We start from the raw sequence: 19,993 nt of genomic DNA, 5'->3' as shown, positions 1-19,993 counted from the left end.
GTGCGGTGTCAAGAGTTGGACTTGATGATCCCTAAGGGTCCCTTCCAACTCAGGATGTTCTATGATTCTATGATTCTATGAAAAGTTGATGCTTGCAGTTTTTGCAAATATTTGTGACTTATGCAAAGGTTATGTCATATATGTTATGAATAGATTAGCTGTACAAAATGTGTATGATTTTTATTTCCTTTTTTTTTAACAGTTCCTGTGTATCTGCTGCTTAACACTGAAAAAGCTGTTCATGACATACTGATGTCAGCCATTAGCATCTCTTATGGATGCCTGCAGAGTTTGCAGTTTGAAGTGGCTAATCAGCTAAGTCAACAAGGATAAAACCTAATTTCTTCTAAGTACTATACATTTTTGGTCATTATTTTCTCTTAATAAAGTGGCATGACCTTAGGGTTGTGCAATCCAAACATTTAATACTCCTCTGGACTCCGTGGAAAGGTGGCAGCTGGGTGGCACTGAGGGAGGCAGGTTGTGGAGCAGAGCGGTTTTGCAGCCCTCTAGTGGGAGCCAAGGAAGTGCAGGGTGTAAGCACCTGGGGAAGCCAAGCCGCTAATCAACTGGAAGCCACAGAAAAGGACGAATAAAAAGTCAAGTGGGAGCACTCTGAAAGGCTGTGGGGAACGCAACAACAGAGGTAGCAACTGTGTTGGTGGGAGAAGGAAATTAACTGAGGCAACTGATTGAATGAATGAATCAGGGAAGAATGGTGCTTGGGAAAGTCATGGAGGTCATGACAAAAATCATCTAGCTCAGGACCAAATCTACAGCAGCAGGAACCCTGGGAGGAACATGTTGTGATCTATCCTGTTTATTCTCCCAGCCATTGCCAGCTTATGATTAAGGGACTTCTTGAATCAGAGGCATCTTAGTGAAAACAGCTCTTCATTTTTCTCCTGTAAGTTTGCTCCTACTTCAATCCACATAAATTGCTCTGCAGGTCAAGTAATATCCCCTGTAATAGTTGAAGCTCATAAAGGAAGCACATGAGAGAGTCCAAACAGAGAAAGAGTGGCCTAAAAACCACAGAAAAAAAAAAAAAAAAAAAAGTGGATGAACCAGAAGAGATTTGAAAAAAATAATAATGATAATAGAAGAAAATTTAGGATGTAGTTCTTCTAAACAACAGACAGATAAAAGAAGAGAAAGGAGAGAGATACATAACACTGGTGAAAAGCAGAAGAGGACCTGGCTGCCCTGGTTGCAGACAGCTGCAAGCTGGGGTTGTTTGTGAAAAGCCATGAGCTCTCTGTCTCTTAAGGGAATTCAAGCCTCTGAGAGAATTTAAAGATGAGATCAGTGCAGAGGTCACATTTGATTGTAATCCTTTTCAGGGCCAGTGTTTGGACAGGGAAAAAAAAAAAAAAAAGATTGAAAATAGTGGTATAACAGATTATGGAAATGGTAAAAGCCAAAAGACAGGCTGAGCTATCAAACCTCACCAGAGATATGGATGGGAAGTGAGCTGGAAAGAAATGTAAAGGAGCCCTGATGAAGGGGAGATGGAGACAGAGGGTTGAAGTCATGTGGTAAGAGCTAGGCCTGAAAGAGAGGTCAGTTGAGTAACTCATTAGAAACCAAAGGGACAGAGGTGTGAAAATGAGATGTGAGGGAAGGGCTGTATCAGTATGTGAGTAGGTCCAGTGGCTGATAATGACTGTCAGTAAGTAAAAGTGGAAGAAGACGTAGTGGGTAGTACCTTCAGGACACAAACAGTGTCAGCAGCCCCTAGTGTCTGTGTGGTTACACAGAGCATCTCAAGCAGTGCATCCCATGCCTTTCCAGGAGACTGGACTCCCAACAAATATGCTTCACAGCTTGGCTGGCTCCAGCTGCTGTTGTTTCTCTGGAACAATAAATAATGATTCAAGAAGATTTTAATGTGCTAATTAGTTGTTATCTTTACGGTAGTTGTGTTTTTAATTATTGATGATTCATAAACTGCAGGGGCTGTCAGTCTTCAGTCACATGAGGGGTAAAGATTTTTGTAGTGGTGATATAAAAGGATGGACCTTTAGTAAAGTGGTCTGTCCATTTTGCTTAATGGTACTGCTATGATAGTAAGGTAATTGATGATCACTAATTTACATGAAAAGAAAGGATTTAAGAAAATACCATTGACTTTCTTTAATTCTTTGTTTAATATAATTCTTTGATTAATAGCTGGTTCCTCTGGAGGTTACCTAGGAGATGATAATCATACTGGAAAAATAATATTGAACTGTTTAAAATGTTAGAACAAAAATTTCTTCACTGTTTTTAAGCTCTTGTCATTCTGAGATAGCTGATTTATAATTTCTTTGCTTCCAACCCTGTGTCTGTTCCTCTGCTCACTGAAATTTGGATTTTTTTTCACTGACCTCCTTGGAAACAGGCTCCACATGTTTTACCAGGAAAGTTTGTCATGAAATTCTGTACTAATTGATTTAGGTTGCAAGTCTATTAGCAGTCCTTCCTGCCAGTCAATAAAATAATGAGAGATTTATTTAAATTGGAAATCATCAGCAATAAGATACTCACTTAAGCCAGGAAATGAGCAGAGGTATGGTCTATGGTCGTGGAATCATTAATACATGTATGCAACATCCACATGGTCGGACTCTTCTGGGAGTTAGAAAGTTGTTAAATAAGTTCTTTCAGGCCCAGGAGAGATGTGTGCTACTTTACAAAGGCTAGGAACTCATGTTACATTCCTGTTGCCTCCTCTAGCTGTATTTTGAAAGACAAAAGTGAGCCAGTCATTTGTACCAAAAGCAATTCAGGCATACAAATCTGGGGGGTTGAGTGAGCTTGTAGAACAAAACTCAGAACTCAGAAAAGAAAGTCCAGGAAGGAAGACATACCCTGCTCTATCTAAGGTGAAGGTTTATTAATCCTTCCTATGCTCGGGATCATTACCATTCTTCATCTGAGGGTCCCCTCTGTTTCTATGTTTGATATAAGGAATTGCTTAAAGGTTATAGATGTCAATCTAGATAGAGCAGCACCATTTCTGCAACCCTCTGTGGTAGTGGTTGGAAGTAAATCATGTCTGCATGGAGCAGGACTGTGACAAGTTCACCTATATTGGGAATCTCGGATTTTCTAATCCTCAGGAAGCTTTCCTATCATTAGCAAAGACAGGAACATGCTAAAATACTGGGGTGGGGGTGGAGAAAAAAATAGGACTCCTTGATTTTCAGGTCCGTCCATCCAAGTATTTTCTATTTATGATGCTGACATGGATGTAGCACAGGGAGAAGTCCCAAGTCACAATTGCATGGATTTTTATTTTGGTGTTTTAAATACCCATGCTAAGAGATATGAAGAAAAGAAATCCCTAGAAAGAGTCAGACAGACTAGCCTGCATAGATCTATCTATTAGGCATATTTATTCCATCTTGGACACAAAACTGGGTAACAAAAGCTGGATTACCCCTGAAGTGGTAGCAAAGCAGAAAACAGTAATTTACAATGTCAATTCATAAGTAGCATTAATAAATGGATTTTAAAAAATGATATTGATGTCCTAAGCATCCTTTGTGAAGAATCCCAGGCTCTTGATCAATACATTTGGGATCTGTTGGAGTTGTGCATTTTAAAAAATAAGGTTTTGAAGTGATATAGACCCAAGCCCATTGTGTACCTGTTGTTATTCAGCTCACTAGAGATTCTTCAAGTGAGACGACTTAAAAAACACTTATCTAAATCAAAGTAATTCAAGATTAAAAATATATTTATATATTTAAAAGTTTCCCATATAATACCACTGGAATGTGAATGTGTGTTGTGGTTTAACCCGCAACACACTTTTTTTTTTTTTTTTAATTTTATTTCTGGAGGGAGGAAAGAGCAGTTGGGAGTTTGGGGAGAATTCTGTTTCTGTAACCTCATTCATTAGTTCATGGCCGATATTGTGATAATCCCTACTTGCATAATGTTGCCTTCCAATATAGCAGGAGATCAAGTGGGAAGTGAAGGTTTTGTGTGAGGAAGGGAGAGGTTAACTATGCTTATACTGAAGGCAGTTTTTGCTTTGGAAAACCATGGCATGCTTTGTGGTTTAGTTTTCTGGAGTACTGCCCACTGCTGCCTTCTGATATACATTGGGCTCATAGGAATCAGTACTTGGAGATGAGTGAAAGTCCAACATATCAGCTGTATCTGTATGTAATTCCACTGTCTTATACACAGGCAGTGTTAAGTATTAACATGCTATTGTATTCTCTGAGGAAGAAACATCATCCGTGTTGAATGTTTATCCACGGTCCTTTAGAAAAATAATAAACTGAAGAACAAGGAAATACTTGGGTAAAAGGCTTGAACTAACAAGCAATGCAGAACAGAATGGTGCAGAAACAAGGGTCCAGTATTCCTAGGAGTTGAGGAAAGTCCTGAGAACATGCCTGTAATTAGGTTTTTGTTCCAGTTTGTAACCTGCCGGGCAATTGTTTTAACTCACCTACACCAGTTTTGTAGAGTAGCTAGCATCAGGAAAGCAGAAAATCTGTCCCTTCAGAGACTGAGAAGTTGTAAGTAATCTTCTGTAGGGTGAGGGGAGTGATATTTTAAGGGGTTCAAAGACTTTTCCTTAAGTACATACATCTGTGGGAAAGCACAGGTATTGTTCAGTTGCCTGACAACAGTCTTTAATTAATGATCTGAAGTGAAACAAATCAGCTGTGTATAGGAGGAGTGTATTGAAATATATCAGTACAAAGTATGAAGGTAGTCCAACTCTTAGGAAATATGGCAACAAAGCAGCTACAGCCAATGTTTGCTGACTTTCTTGCCATAGCTTTAAATTACTGTGTGGTCTCAAGTCTTCTGAAAATGATGTGACTCACATGATAGCAATGTGCTGTTGTGTTGTTTGTTTGTTGTTTTTTTTGTTTGTTTTTTTCTACAAACTAAAAGCTACAGTTCTGGAAAACCATTTTAAATCTATATTCTAAACATGTTATCTTGTATGAAAAGCCACTTTTTTCTAACCGACACAAGTAAAATATTATTACCAAATATCTGTTACAAAACCTTGGAGGCCTGCTTACATTGAAATTAATAAGGCCATTTTTGGTTGAAAAAAATATTTCTCCATAGTCTTAAACATAATACAAATCCTTTTTAATGAAGGTGCTCTGATCTGGGGAAAGAGGAGAAAGGAAGAGTTGTTTAGATTTTTCCCTATTTAAAGCCGTACAATGTTTAACTTAGAGGCAAATAGAACAAAATTGTGAGTTTGGTAAAATATGTTAATTGAAGATACATTTAACCACTTAACAGCAATGAAATAAAGGCTGCTGGTCATTTGGCCTTCCTTTGACAGTCTTACTGTCTATATCTGATCTTTCATTCTTACTTGAAAAGTGTTACCTTGATAAGAACCAGACAGAAAAAAAAAATATATCTCTATTACTCTTAGCAGGCTTCAGCTACAGAGGTACAAATTGGGCCCATGAGACTGACACAAGATCCAATTCAGGTAAGATGTTCTTTCAGTTTCTTGATACAGTCAATTCAGTGTTAATGGGTGAAGAAATTAAGGTTCAGCATTAACTCATTGTTAAGTATAATGGTTTCATTTTACTTGTGTAATGGCAGTGAGATGGATAATTGGTGTTTTGGTTTATCTGAGTGCCTTTGAAGAGACCTGTGGGTAAATTAAATTGGCAAACAAGGTGCTCAAATTTCCATTAACATCAAATCGTTTATATGTCCTGTCAGTACAAGTGTGTGTGTGTGTGCATTAGCAAGTAAAACAGCTGCCTCTGAATGTTAAAAACTGCCGAGTTCTGATATGGCACAGCTGAGAGCACCATTGTAAAGTTTAGGTACCAGGTGAGTTTCACTGGGTTTTGCACAACAGATCAAAGAGCTGTGCTTTTATAGGTCACAGATGCAAGAAATCACATGTTCCAACAAGAACACTGAACTTTGGCTTAACAAGCAACAGCTCTTACCCATAGTTGCTACTGTTTCTGTACAACTTGTTCCTGTGTCCATAAACAGATGGATGCCAAGAGTTATTTTTTAGCGTATAGTGTGTTTTAGAGCTCTCAGATGATAGGAAATGATACCATCTTAGTCTTTAATATTTCTTCTGTGAGCAACATTAAAAGTTCATTTGAGCTAACTTTTTGCCTTGGATCAGTTAACTCTCTAAATTACAGAGAAATTTAGTCAGCAGTCACCCTTTCTGTTTTTTGTTTGTTTCTTCTTCTTTTTTCTTTTCATATTTGGCTACAAAAAGAAAAACCTACACGTGGGATATATGCCATTCCTGAGGTCAAAAAATCGTGTATATATATATATATATATTATAAAGCTTTAAAATTTTCTTTCTGTTTGATAATACAAAATAAAGATTTTTTTTTTTATAAAACACTGTATAATGGTGACTTCAGCAAACAAATTTCTTCATTTTTGAAAGAATTTCTAAATAAATATGTGGAACGTTTCATGGAAAAATGTTCCATAGACTGTGATCATCGTCAGTAAGATGGTCAAGAAAATAATTAATTAAGAATATTCACTGTTTATGGCAACATTGGTTTGCCTTGTATAAATTGGATTTGCCAAAATATCACAGTATCTGTGTTAGCTATTGTGATATAAATTAAGTGAAGATTCATCATAGAAGAAGGGGAATAGTTTTGTTTTTTGTTTAGAAACATGGTTGACATTCCTTTTTTTTATCTAGCTAGGTGTGGATGTTATTTTGTCCCAGCGTTAGTAAAGAGACAAATTGTGCTACAGAAAGCAGACTTTAAGTAAAACTTCTACCTGAAGAGCTTTTCATAAAGACTTTGCCATGCATTAACTAAAGGGAAAATACTTTATATAAATTCACTTCCTATGTGGAACACATATGTGCAAGGATTGCACATATCCACTCATTTTAAAAATGTGTGCTAATCTTTTTTTTTCCAGCTTGAAGACAGAGCTACAGCTTTCTCTGCAGTGCAAAGAGCTATTAAACACCACATTTTAAATATCTATTTGTTGGTGCTTAATTGTGTCTTTAATTGTCTGATAAGTTAATTCAGTTTGTTAAAACAATTGTCACCAGAGTTTCTCTTAGCAATGTTCATTCTATGCTGGTGCATGTTTCAAACTGTCATTTGGGACTGAACTTATGCCAGCCAGTAAATCGCCTGTATTTTTTGTCTGGGAGGTGACCTTTGTTGTGACTATGACTTGCCATAAACCATTTAATAGATTTCACCCTAGACTTTATGACCATTTGTGTTAGAGGACAAACCTGTTGTGATTTGTATTAGATCACGACCCAGGTGCTGCAGGACGTAGGAGCGGGGGAGGAGAACAGTCCAAAGCAAACATACCAGCTCCTACCCTGCAAACTCCCTCCCAGTGTGCAGCTTATGTGTCTGCCCAGATTTTGTACCAAGACTAGGGAATGGGCACAGTCTGGTTGTGAGACCTTAGAAATGACTCTGAAGGAAATATATATAAGTGTGCTGTTTCTCCCAAAGACACAGCAGAAAGGTGTGTTGTAAACAGTCAGTGCACATAAAAAAGCTGTCTTACCCTTTTGCAGAACTGTTTACTAGGGCTGACAGAGGTTTGTATGTGGGCCTTCTTTATACAATTTTTAAGCCAGTGCCCTACATCATGTAAAGATCAGAAAAAAAAACAGTAAAACAAGCTAGATGATAGCCAGGGAAAACGAGTAGATATGAACAGTCTTGAATCATCTCTTGTGTTTGGCACTTTGATAGAAGATGGTCTTAATGGCCAGGAAGATGCCTTGCATGCCATTCAGGCATGCAGTCAAATGGACTGAAGTGAAACCTTTTCTGCTTTACTTGTGAACCAGACCAAAGATTTAAAAAACAAAATAAAAATCAATTTTTGTGGAGAACCATGCAAAACAAGAAACCAATCTATATCTGCAACATTAATAACTGTTAAAATAAGGCCAGAGAGAGAAGGGAAGACTAGGTCATGTTTCAACATCCAATCAAGGTGTTTTTTAAAGCAATGACCAATGGAAAAGCTACTGTGGTTTTATTTTTATGTTGTATTAGGTTGAAGCCATAGATGTGCTGTTGATTGCCCTGACGACCAACAGGTTAGGGGTTTGGAAAAGAAGAGAGAGGTGAGGCAACGCACAGAAATTTAGTGATGACCATTCCTAAAACTTATGTTAGCATTTAAGGTGAAGTTTTTCACCATCTCCTTGCAGCATTTAATACACTGGAAGTGAACTAGATTGTGTATTAGAGTAACTGAGGCATTTTTCTGCATTCATGGGTTTAATGATGAAACTGAGATGATTACACTTCTTTTCCCACTGTACTTGTCTCGCATATTAGTAAGTGCATTTCCTTCTTGTCTTAGCATACACTTCTTGCTTTCCTTTGGAAAACATCTGTAGAATCTGTCTGCCACCTGTGATCATTTGCTCACTTTGTTTTACCACAAAACACTGTCCCCCAATCAAATACTGTATTCTCTCCCCTCTTAAGACAACCATTGGTCATCATTGCAGCACCATGTTTGTTCTGATGATGATTGTCTTATCTGTTGAGCTGCAACCAAAGCATTAAGATGCCCAACATTTAACCATTCGCCATGCCAATTTTAGGTGTCACAAGAGCAACCCCCTAACTATTTAAATTATTTTGCTAGGATGCCTGAAATAACATAGAAATGTTAAGATAACTTGTTTTATGACTACTATTTCTAATTTTCTCCTTGTCTCCTTCTGGTACCATATATCTGTACCCAGCTGTTGTCTCTTGGCTGTATTTTGAGATATTTAAAGTAGATCTCTGTCCATTTTCTTTGTTTGTGTGATAATGTGGGAACAATATGTGAAGCAGCTGTGCAAAATAAATACTCAAAAACACTGTAGGAATTCCAGTACATCACCAAAAATGCAAATATCTCATCGGCACAAGTCCATGGTACTCCTAAGACAGATCAGTGCTTAATAAAATGTTCAATTTACAGTGAAACTGACATATTATATGCCAAAACAAAACAAAATGAACAAACAAACAAAAAAAACACTGGTATGTGATTTCCATCAAGAAACAAAAATTAAATTAAATCTTTTCCTTGACAGTGTGTTTTATATAGATTGTTATATTTTTGTATCGATTTGGGGATATATCTTGCAATTTTTTTGCATATGGTTATGTTATATAACTATATAGTTATTGCTGCTATATAACTATATTGTTACTATAGTTAATTCTTTACTTTCTATATATTTCTATATATTCTTACTATAGTTTAATTCTTTACTCTAAACTTCATAAAATTTTCCTGAGGAAGTATGGTAGTAATTCATCAATGTTACTTTTTAAAGTTAATATTCTCTGAAGGATTCACACACTGATATTTAGCTGCTGGTGGGGGATCGGGTGGTTCAGTTAAGCTCCTTTATTTTACGTCTGGTAAATGACTGAATTTTGTAGTCCTTTATTTCCAAACTGAGAATGCTGAGAGAAGAAGATATCAAAAAAAGCACAATGAAAAGCCTGTTTGCTGACCTCATTGTACCAACTAGGAACAAAATAAAACTAACATTAGATGGAAACAAACAGAAGATTGTATCAGGGTAAAGATTTTGCCCAGGTGTCTGCAAAGGTCTACAGCAGAACCATGTAACTGCTTTTGAACACTCCGATAGCTGGAAGAAGATAGGGATTAGATTAAGTGACAACTGTAACCTTAGATGGCAAGTGGCAGAAACCCAAATCTGCTTATCATTGAATGCAATTAAGAATACTCTTTCTAGTAAACTAAAAGTTTCAGATGTATTTCTTAATACCTATGGAAGTTCCAAGCGCATAATTTTCTACCACTGTTTAATGAAAACTTGAGTGGTAGTCCTGCCACAGTAACATTAATGGCTCTGTTTATTGTTTAGAATTAAACAATGTAGACAGCTCAAGACAGAAGAAGTTATGGTCACCTTGTATAGCTTCTAGGCCAATTATACTATATTTCACATGGTAACATCACAGATACACAGAACAACATAAATAAAAGGTTATTAACCTTTTTCATGGATGTTTTGGGCAACATTTGCCATATTTTACTCAGATTATTTCAGTGAAGTCAGGGATGTTTTTGATTTGTGAAATTAACATAGATTATAAATTATTCCAAGGCTGCAGCTTTTCTGTGCAATGCAAATAGCTGTGGATAAACTTTTGACTTCTTGAGACCTTTCCTTTTCACAGAATTTTTGCATCAAAATAATCTTTTTCTTTCTCTGTCACGTAGGGTGGCATGGTTAGTGATCAACTGTGATGTTTGAATCATTTTTCTGCAGCCCAGCCCTGTCCATTCCTGTTGTTCTTTTCAGTTTTGAAAGAATGCAGCTTAACTCCATTTTGGTGTGCATTGAAGGTGGGGTAGTGAGTAAAACCATATTTTGTTAATTGTTTGTCCCTGAAGAGTGATAATTAAGGCTGATACATTTCAGGAAGCTCCTTACAATTAAAAATATGTGTAATTAAAAATTGAGAGTGGTGGTGGTGTTTGAACATTTACTCATCCAGTCTGGGTACTGATGGAATTTGAACACAAGTTAGAAGAGACTCATCATCTGGCAGCTACTTGGATAGCATGCATGACAAAACCACCTTAACACAGGAGTAATGTTCCTAAAGTTGTGATGCTCAAAGAAGGAGCACAGCAAGGTAACCTATCATCACCTAACACATTTACATCCAGAACAATCACAGCTTACTCGAAAGCAGTAAATATCAGTCCTACACAGTTAATGCTCTGTTGATAATTGCGCCATTTATTAATAAAGTCGTCCTACTGTGTCAGCTGTTTTACAATCTGTAGTCCAATATTTCCACTTTCAATGCAGACTCGATCATTCTTAGAGAAGTATTAGTTAAGATTTGCACCATGCAGGGAACTATTTTGTGTTTTTCAAATTGATTATGCTGGTTTTTGTACTTCTCAGGTTTTGCTGATCTTTGCAAAAGAAGACAACCAAAGCGATGGTTTCTGGTGGGCTTGTGACAGAGCTGGTTACAAGTGCAGTATTGCCCGGACTCCCGAGTCAGCACTTGAATGTTTCCTTGATAAGCAACAGGAAATAATTGTTATAGATCACAGGAACTCCAGATATTTTGATGGGGAAGATATCTGCAGGTAACCAAAGGACCTTATGCTTTTTTTGAACTTCAAAACATATTGTACAAAACTGACCCTTACAATTATAAAACCAACCTCCCCCTGGGAAAAAAAAAAAAAAAAAATAGTACAGTGGAAATTTGGACATTGAGAACAGGAGTTTTTCATACATCAATAAGTACATACATAAGTATATAATTTTGTACATTAGTACTGCAGCAAGGTTTTAAGCTGCAGGACTTCAAAGTAATGCTATTGTTTGCCCACTAGTCAGGTATGCTGCACTGAGAGCTCTTTACAGAAGTTCACATCACTCTTCTGGCACACATGGAAATGGAAAATTAGCATGCATTTTGTACCATACACCATACTGTATTAGTCCTTCATGAACTAACAGTTCCAGTCCTTATGACAAGCTCAAATGCTTGTGCTTATGGAAGTACTTCCAAAAGGCAAAAAATGAACATGAAGACTCTTCACTCAGGAAAGCATGACAAGTTTGAAAAATAATTATCTTTTGCCAATGAAAGATGAGTGGAGTGATCTTCAGGTAGTTGGTCATGCTTTTTTCACCATCAGTAAGTGGTGAAAGTTGTAAAATTTTGTTTGCTCAGCATTTCATAAATGATAGTCTGTTGTAGAGATGTACATTTGCTATGCCTTCTTTTCTTTTTACATGCCCAAAGGCTACATTTTGTAGCCTTTCAAGAAAATGTTACAATATCTAGAAAGACAATGGTAAATATGGTAGAAGATGGAAGAGATTCTTGTTTAAATTAGATAATGAGTACTGAAAATGCATTGTATAGACATTGTGTCTCTCAGCCCATGTGTTCAGGACAATCTGCTGCAAATGAACTAGGTAAGCAGGGCAAACCTGTATTAGGCAGACATAAGAAGTTGCGGTTCCTGCCCTATGCTTTTGGAGCTGTTGCCTCTGAGCTGCATTACGTTGTGCAGTACAACATAAGAAGAATCTGGTAGCAAAACGAAAATGGAATGTTGAAGTGAAGGTGGGTAGGTTTTGGCAGTGTAACATCCTATTTTCTAAATTCAGCAACATCTTTCAGTCCTGGTTTGTGTTTATATTGTCTGCAAAGGTGTTGTGAGTAACATTGAGAAAGCATGTGGTGTAACTGAGAAAATTTTGTTTTCTTAGGTCTATTCGTGCCACAAAGCCATCAGAACACACTGTAATACTTGCTGTGGTTCCACGCATGTACGTTTTACTCTGTTTTGTGAAATATTTTTATTTTACTCCATGAGAACGTTACATAAAATAGTTATCTAATAAGAGAAGGTATATTATTATTAAGCCTTGTAGAATAAGGTTATTAATTATTTTTACCTAAAATGGGTAAGTGATGTATGTGGCCTATATAAATATTAAATAACCTTCCAATTATATAGAGCAATATATCACCTTGTCTTCAGGGGATCATAATGTAATGGCTTGGATACTAAGGAAAAATAGACACCTATGTGTTAGTTTCTAAAATGAAAGAATAGAAAAAAAAATGTATTATTTTCTAAAAGGACTAACTAGATCATGTAACACACTGTGATTATTAGGGAACTTCATAATGGAGTAAACTTCATTAACTTCATTGTACTTAACTCAGCAGAGTGTGGTCCTGAAATCCTTATTGGATAATTCTCACCCTATGTATTCAAGGCAGAATTCTTACTGACTTAACTACATGGTTTATCAAATACCTTAGAAGAAGAGAGCTTTCCCATCTTTGTTAAAACTCCTACGCACTGCTGAATCCATCCTAATTTTGTTAATTTCCTAGTTAAATTAAAGTATTAGCAAATTGAGTGGCAGAAGAGGAACTATTCCTGCCAAGATTAGGAAATGGATTAAGTTTGCTGCTGAACAATGCTTTACAGCTCATTTCACATTTTACTTAATAACACTATTTTAGATTCTTTCTTGTAAGATATGACAGCATGTCTTTTATTGTCTTCATGCTTTTTTTTTCTTTGTAACACCTTTGTGCATCTGTGAAGAGACAGGTGTTCTGTAGAATACCTATCAAGTTTGCTATAGGAATTGTTTTCAGGTTGTAGAAACAGCTGCAAAAATTTACAAAAGAAGATTGTATCATCTTTGACATATTCAGAAGATCAACTTCTGTAATATTATGCTTTTGTATGTGTATTTTATATAAGACTGTTATTACTACATTATGTTTAAATAACTGTCAAACTGATACCATCTAGGTCTTCCACGTTGAGTGACCAACATGTTTTATTTTATAGATCTGCTGATCAAGAAGAGACTTCTGTTCTTCCCCTACTTAATGCAGGCTTTGATAGGGTATGTCTTCTTTGATAAATTACATGTTTAATGTAGTACCTATAAATGCTTTGTAAATTACAGACACTTCTTTTTCCTCAAACTTGAAATGAATCCTCCCTGTAAACTAGACGTTTGCTTCTGTTCCAGATTTTCTGATGAGAAAATAGCAGCAGCTGATTGGGTATTCTTCTTTTCAATAATGTTTTGGAGAAGCATGTGAAATAAGAGACTCTGTGATCTAGCTAGTCCTTCCAGAATAAGCAGGAATGTCAAGAGATTAATTCCATGTGGTCTGGGCAGATGGTGGGTGGGTTTTGTTTATGAGTGCATTGGAAAAAACAATGATGTGGCTCCCTGATTAATGTATGCTGCATGTAACAACATGCTGCCTTGTCATCTGGACATCTCTGTGTCTTTGTGACTGCTAGGATTCCTCTTCTAAACGGAGTACCAGCGTAGTCGAGCACCTGCTGAAGTGAAAAAGGATTATTTATTTATTTATTTATTTATTTTATTGAGGTTTGAATTGGGTTGTTTTGTTGGCCCGAACCGTCTCTTTTCAAGAGAGCATTAAAAGTTGTCCTGTACAGGAAGCAGAAGGGAACTGTTTCATTCTCTTTCGTTGAACAGCTTTGTAGGTGAGAGCAGAAAGGCAACACTGTAAATATAGCTTCAGTTGCTTACCATCTTCTAGCATCTCAAGTCTTGTTTTCTCTTTAAAAAAAATGCAGTACAATGTATTTAGTGGGCTGTATTATGACTTTAAGTGCAGTATTGAGTTCAGACATGGGAGGCACTGTCCTACTGAGGTGTGTTTTAGTGTCATGCTTTCTTCAAAAAAAATAAAAGTTTGTTGGACCTTTTGGCACCTGACAGCTGTTCTGGCAAGTGAAGAGAGAAGATTCTGTACAGTCTCTAACCATTCCCTCTAGCTGTCCCACATATATTGGGGAGCTTGCAACATATAATAATCCCCTACTTAAATTATTCTCAAGCCTTTAAAACATATCTGGTGTCAGAGATCCTGTTTTCACAGAGGGGAGGCTGTAGGATATTTTTCTGGTTGGGTAGGGATTTCTAGGGCCTAAACCCACAAAACAAAATGAAACTTAAAAATATAAATTGAATAATAATAATAATAACCCCCTTCTCAAAGTAGAGAAACATTATCTCCTGGGATCTTCTCCTCAGAAGTATAATAAAATTGATAAATGATTTTTGTAAAATCACATCTGCTAAAATTATATTGTTCTCTTCACTAATGCTATTTTTACAGTCCATCTTTTCTGGAAGCTTTATTTTGCATTATCACTATTCATTGTATTGGTGTTTGTCATGTTATTTCCTCATCTTTCTCCACCCCTTCTCTCAACAAAACATGGGTCTGTCTTGTGGTATCTGTCTTCTAAATGAATCTCCAACTTGACTAATAAAGTGTCTGATCATGCAGCCAATTAGTCTGTCACTTTTTTCTAGAGTGTTGTAGAAAAAAATAATAATAATGAATTTTTACAGCAAGTTTAGGATCTAAAGATTCCCAGGACTCCTTTAATGTACTTAGGAGATATGCTTGCAAATGCATCAACCCTAATGTTTGTTTTTTTTATGCTGTGAATAGCTGATTATTTTGCTTTAAAATGTTCTGTTAACTTTGTGTGTATGTGTGTTATGGAAATATCTTTCTATGTTTATGTGTACATACATAATATACCGTAAGTATACTTGAATAATCACTTCATTACTTCTAAGGAAATCAATGGAGATTGATTGCCATCCACATCTGGATCACTAAAAGATCTTATGACCACTTTCCAGAGAAAGATTTCAGGAATCTTTTGACATTTTTTTTTCATGCTGTTTGCCATGGTTTTTTTTTTCTTCCTTTTTCTCAAGAAAGTAAATTATTACATGTTTTCTGAATGTTTTTCCAGTATCATTAATAGCTTTTGTGTTTGCATATTAATGGTCTTGTTAATGCATTACCTTCATTATGCTGATCTTTCCCCCTAAGTCTCATGAATATAATAGAAATGGCCTCTTTAGGATGGACTAAGTTAAGTAAGTGATTTGACTTCCTGACTGATTTTAAACAGTGACTTAAATTACTAAAGGAGGAAGCCTTGATTTCTGCAGTTGCTCAATTGCAAATTGTTTAGCATTTTGAACTTTAGTTCTTTTTCTAAACAAATGTTGATTCTGTTGACCTGTTACTCTTAAAACTTGTTGGTTTGCAACAAAGCAAATCTTTAACACTAAACCTGGTACTTCTTGCTAAGCAAGAAGAATGATGCATTTTTATTACCTGATTAATTTTGTGGCTTGCATCAAGTTCTGTATGGGATGATAGTGGAATCTGATTAAAATGAAGTCAATGTAATTTAAAAGTAAATGTTAGTTAAATAAAAAAGTACTGTATAAATAAGAAACTTTTTAAAAAGAAAGTATTACTGTCAGCATTCTAGTATTTGAGAGGTAATAGATCTTCCTCTTCTAGTGCCTTGTTTATATGCACAAATTAGAAAAAGGAAATGTTTTCTGCTTTTTTTCAGGTCCAAGCGGGTTTCTCAGGTTTGAGTGAACTAGTACATTAATAATATATTAATATTATAAACTTAAATAAAGAGATTCTGTGCACCTGCAGAAAAATATATGCAGCAGTTAAGAGCAGGCTTAACACTTCCAACAAGCTGCAATTCTTGGTTCCTTGGCATTGAATCATACCAACATAATGTTTTCATTTTCTTTTAAATTTTGTCAGTAAATGACAATATGTTAAAATTCAAACTGAAAAGACCTTTAATATGTTCTAGGAAATTTAGCTTGTAAAATCAGCAGCCATTGCTTAAATAGTATGTTATTGATAGATTTGTATTTTTATTGTTTTAATTTTCCTATAAGTATATTTGAATCTTTAAAACAGCACTCTAAAAGTGAAAATCTAAGTCTTCAGTGCTGTAGAAGAAAAGTTCGCAGGCAGTTTGTTTTGCAAAAAACACATCTTCATCTGAACCCTAGCTTCTACCAGCTTTATATTGTGCCTTTGGGTTTCCCAGACATTCACTTAATAAGCAAAGTGACAGTTATAGGAATATTTTAATATCTTAACATTATAGGGATGAGATAGACAAATGTTAATAGTTATTTTTAAATTTAATTTTTCCATTTTGCTGGCTACTTGGGATTAAGCTGTTCATCTCCAAAACACAATTTTTCAAACAGGAGAGAAGCACAGATTCCTCAAAAACATTCTTTGTTCTTCAGTTTTGACTGCTGGCTCTTGACTCAGCATGCAGCTGTACTGTGAGAACTAATGACATCACAGAGTATTTTCTGTGAAAAACAAAGTCTGTGCATGTATTTATAAAGCAGTGATTTAGCTCCTTAGAGCAGAAGCTTACTGATGAGCAGTAAACTTTGGCTGAAGTCAGAGAATCTACTAGTACTTTTGTGATGAACATGAAGTTTCTGATTTCAGCCTGACCAAGCACAATGCCTTTAAGCTTACTGCCTTTGCCTAACAAGTAAAGGACATTCTTCCCATACAGAGTATATAAAAATCTTGTTAGTTGCTGCCAGCATGTTACCTACTTTATATAGTTTTCTGCACTTCTGAATTCAAAAGTGATGACTGGGTGAGATTACTTGTGGATCAAAGTTACTACAACTTGTGAGTTTTGGATGCAATATTTGCAGAAAAACAAATGAAATGCCAGATGTCATTACATTTTCTCCTTTTTTTTTTTTTTTTTTTTTTAGCATGAATGTTTTATATCTCCAAGGTATTTGTTTTCTGTTCTGAATTAAGACATAGCTGTTCAAAAGGAAACACACAAATTATACTGTTTTTGTTTGAGACTGTGAGTTTTTTTTTTAGATTATTTATTTCTAATTGAATACCAAGCACCAAGTGACAAAATTCACAGTTGTGGTTTTAGCATATTTTCATGTTTTCTTTGTGTTTAACTAGTGATGTTGTCATAATGACTAGTAATCATTCCCATGGAAATGATGAGTCCTGAACAGAAAAGGTACAACTAAAGCTTTTTATTTATACAGGATCACAGAATGGGTGAGGCTGGCAGGGCCCTATTGAGGCTGTCTGGTCCAACTCCCTGCTCAAGCAGGGACACCCAGAACAGGGTGCCCAGGACCACGTCCAGGTGGCTTTTGAAGATCTCCAAGGAGGGAGACCCCACAGCATCTCTGTGGCAGTGCTCAGTCATTCTCACAGTCAAGAAGTGCTTCCTAGCAGAATCATACAATTATTTAGATTGGAAAAGACTCTTAAGATCATCAAGTCCAATGATCAACCTAACGCTCACAACCTAACACTCACAGTTAGTGTCAGGAGAAACCTCTTGTGTTCCAGTTTGTGCCCATTGCCTCTTGTCCTGGCACTGGGCACCACTGAACAGAGGCTGCTTCTGTCCTCTTTGCATTCTCACTTCAGATACCTTGCAGAGGTCTCCCCTGAGTCTTCTCTTCTCTAACCTGAACAATCCCACCTCTCTCAACCTTTCCTAAAATGAAAGAGGTTCTGGTCCCTTAATCATTTTTGTGGCCCTTTGTTGGACGGTTGCCAGCTCTCTTTATCAGGTTAGTTTTAGAAACAGGAACAGGAATAACAGATTTAAAAGCTTCCAGTCTATTTCATGCACTGTTGATTTGTTTTCCAGCGTTTCATGGAGAATAGCAGCATAACTGCTTGTTACAATGAACTGATTCAAATAGAACGTGGGGAAGTGCGATCTCAGTTCAAATTACGGTATGTAGAAGTGTAAGAAAGTGTGGGAAACATAAATTGTTTGGTCTACATTCCCAGCTATGTATGTGTATGCTTTGTATCTGTATGTTCCTATATGTTATCTGTATATTCCTATAGCCTTATTTTACTGTTCAGTTAGTTTGTAACAAATGTAAGTGCTTTAGTAACTGGTACCCTCAAAAAGCTTAATTGGTGTGCTTCATTCATTGGTGGTTTAAATGACAACTTTCCTTAATGCAAAAAGCAGTACATGTCCTTTATTCTGATACTTGCTTCTGTCCATATGTCTTGAGGCACATATATTGAATTTGGCAATGTTACAGCAACCATTACTGGTATCACCCGAGTCACAACCTTTAGCAGAAATATTGCAGAACAATTTCTGCTCACTTAGTTGCAAGGGTAGCATTCCACAAATTCTGTCCTGTGTAAGATTTATGGGCTGCAAATGTATGGGACAGGACATTTTCAGGAAATCATTCTTGCTCTCAGATGTGTGAGATGTCATATCTGACAGTTTGAGCTGAGCACCATCTTAAGCTGGCTCTTAATACCCCAGAGTTATTACTTTCCTGTCTGTGCAAGACTAGACAGACCAATATCACAAATTTTTATCTTAGTGAGAAATATCTAATTGTCTAATTATATGTTTCATTAAGGTAAGAAGAAACTAAAGACTTTCATTCCATTATCACTTTAATATGACTAATTTTATGTTTAATGCAAGTGCTTATATCTACATGTAAATATCTTTGCAATTCAGCTCTATGAAAAAGGAACCCTTGAAGCTGTCATACCAATAAATTGTAGTTCTCTAGATCTCATGAGTTCCAGTTCCTTTGACTTAAAACACTATTGTTTCTTTACAAGATTCAGTGTTTCTGTTTAAGCAGTAGATTTTTCTATGATCCTGTTTGCAAACCAGTATCAAAGAAATTTAATGTTCAAGTGAACATGTTTGTGTATACAAAATACGACTATAGTAAAATCTGTGGAAAAAAAAATAGGATTCAGGCTTACACAATTTTTAATAGGTGTTTTCCAAGGCTCAGCAGAAAAATCAAACAACAGTGAAATTTTAGAAGTTAATTAGATGTTATGGTGGTCCCAACTTGGTTCAGTAGTAAACACAATGTGAAATATGTGACTTCTGAATTAAGTCGTCATTGATGAGAAACGCCAGTTTATGTATAAGATTAAGATGTCATTCATACATGCAAAACCTGTAGCTTATATTTAAGTCCAATAAACCAGATTTTGTAATAACAAGGATACTATGGAGAGAAAGAAAACTTTTTCAAGATGTTAGATCTAGTTTTCAAGATTACTCCCAATTTAACCAGTATTCCAGTTGCAGAACTTTGTTGTCTGACAATGTCCAAAGTCAGACTCCTAAGACAAATCAAGTCTGTGCAGATAGCCTCCTTAATTTCTTAGCTGAGAACTGTTACAGCATTCATTGCTTTTTATTCTGTATGAAGAAGCTTTTTGGCATTTCCATCACTTACTGTTTACCAAAACATACAAGAATTGAAATTATCCTTTTGTTTCTTTAAGACATTGACAAGCGTATCAGTGGTGTCTTGTGGTACATTTTGTTTTCATTTATTTATTTTTTCTAATAAACTTTATGTTCTTCTCATTGAAAGCTTCCTGCTTAAACACATGGAATAATTCATTTCAATAACTGCATGCCAGTGCAGTTTGAACATCTCTATATGAGTGATACTAATATATGAGTGATACAAATGCAGATAATTAAAATTCAGAGAACATGATTTGTTATTGGCTGCCATGTTTTGCTG

General features: G+C 36.0%; 1 protein-coding gene across 6 annotated transcripts in view; it reads left to right on the top strand.

The window, feature by feature from the left end:
- The window catches only part of PDE8B (phosphodiesterase 8B), a 95,334-nt gene that overhangs the window by 45,997 nt on the left and 29,344 nt on the right, over nt 1-19,993 (top strand). For 5 of the 6 annotated variants that reach the window (XM_068666471.1, XM_068666476.1, XM_068666475.1 and 2 more), the window contains exons 2-6: nt 5,411-5,470; nt 10,946-11,136; nt 12,278-12,337; nt 13,384-13,441; nt 18,100-18,188. In XM_068666471.1, the coding sequence (XP_068522572.1) occupies nt 5,411-5,470; nt 10,946-11,136; nt 12,278-12,337; nt 13,384-13,441; nt 18,100-18,188 (458 nt within the window). The remainder of the gene's footprint in view (nt 1-5,410; nt 5,471-10,945; nt 11,137-12,277; nt 12,338-13,383; nt 13,442-18,099; nt 18,189-19,993) is intronic. The other variant, XM_068666472.1, reaches the window with a different exon arrangement.

The sequence above is a fragment of the Anas acuta genome, chromosome Z (genome assembly GCF_963932015.1).
Source record: "Anas acuta chromosome Z, bAnaAcu1.1, whole genome shotgun sequence".
In the NCBI taxonomy this organism is placed as follows: domain Eukaryota; kingdom Metazoa; phylum Chordata; class Aves; order Anseriformes; family Anatidae; genus Anas; species Anas acuta.
Note: the sequence above shows the minus strand (reverse complement) of the source record. Positions and strands in the feature narration are given on the sequence as shown.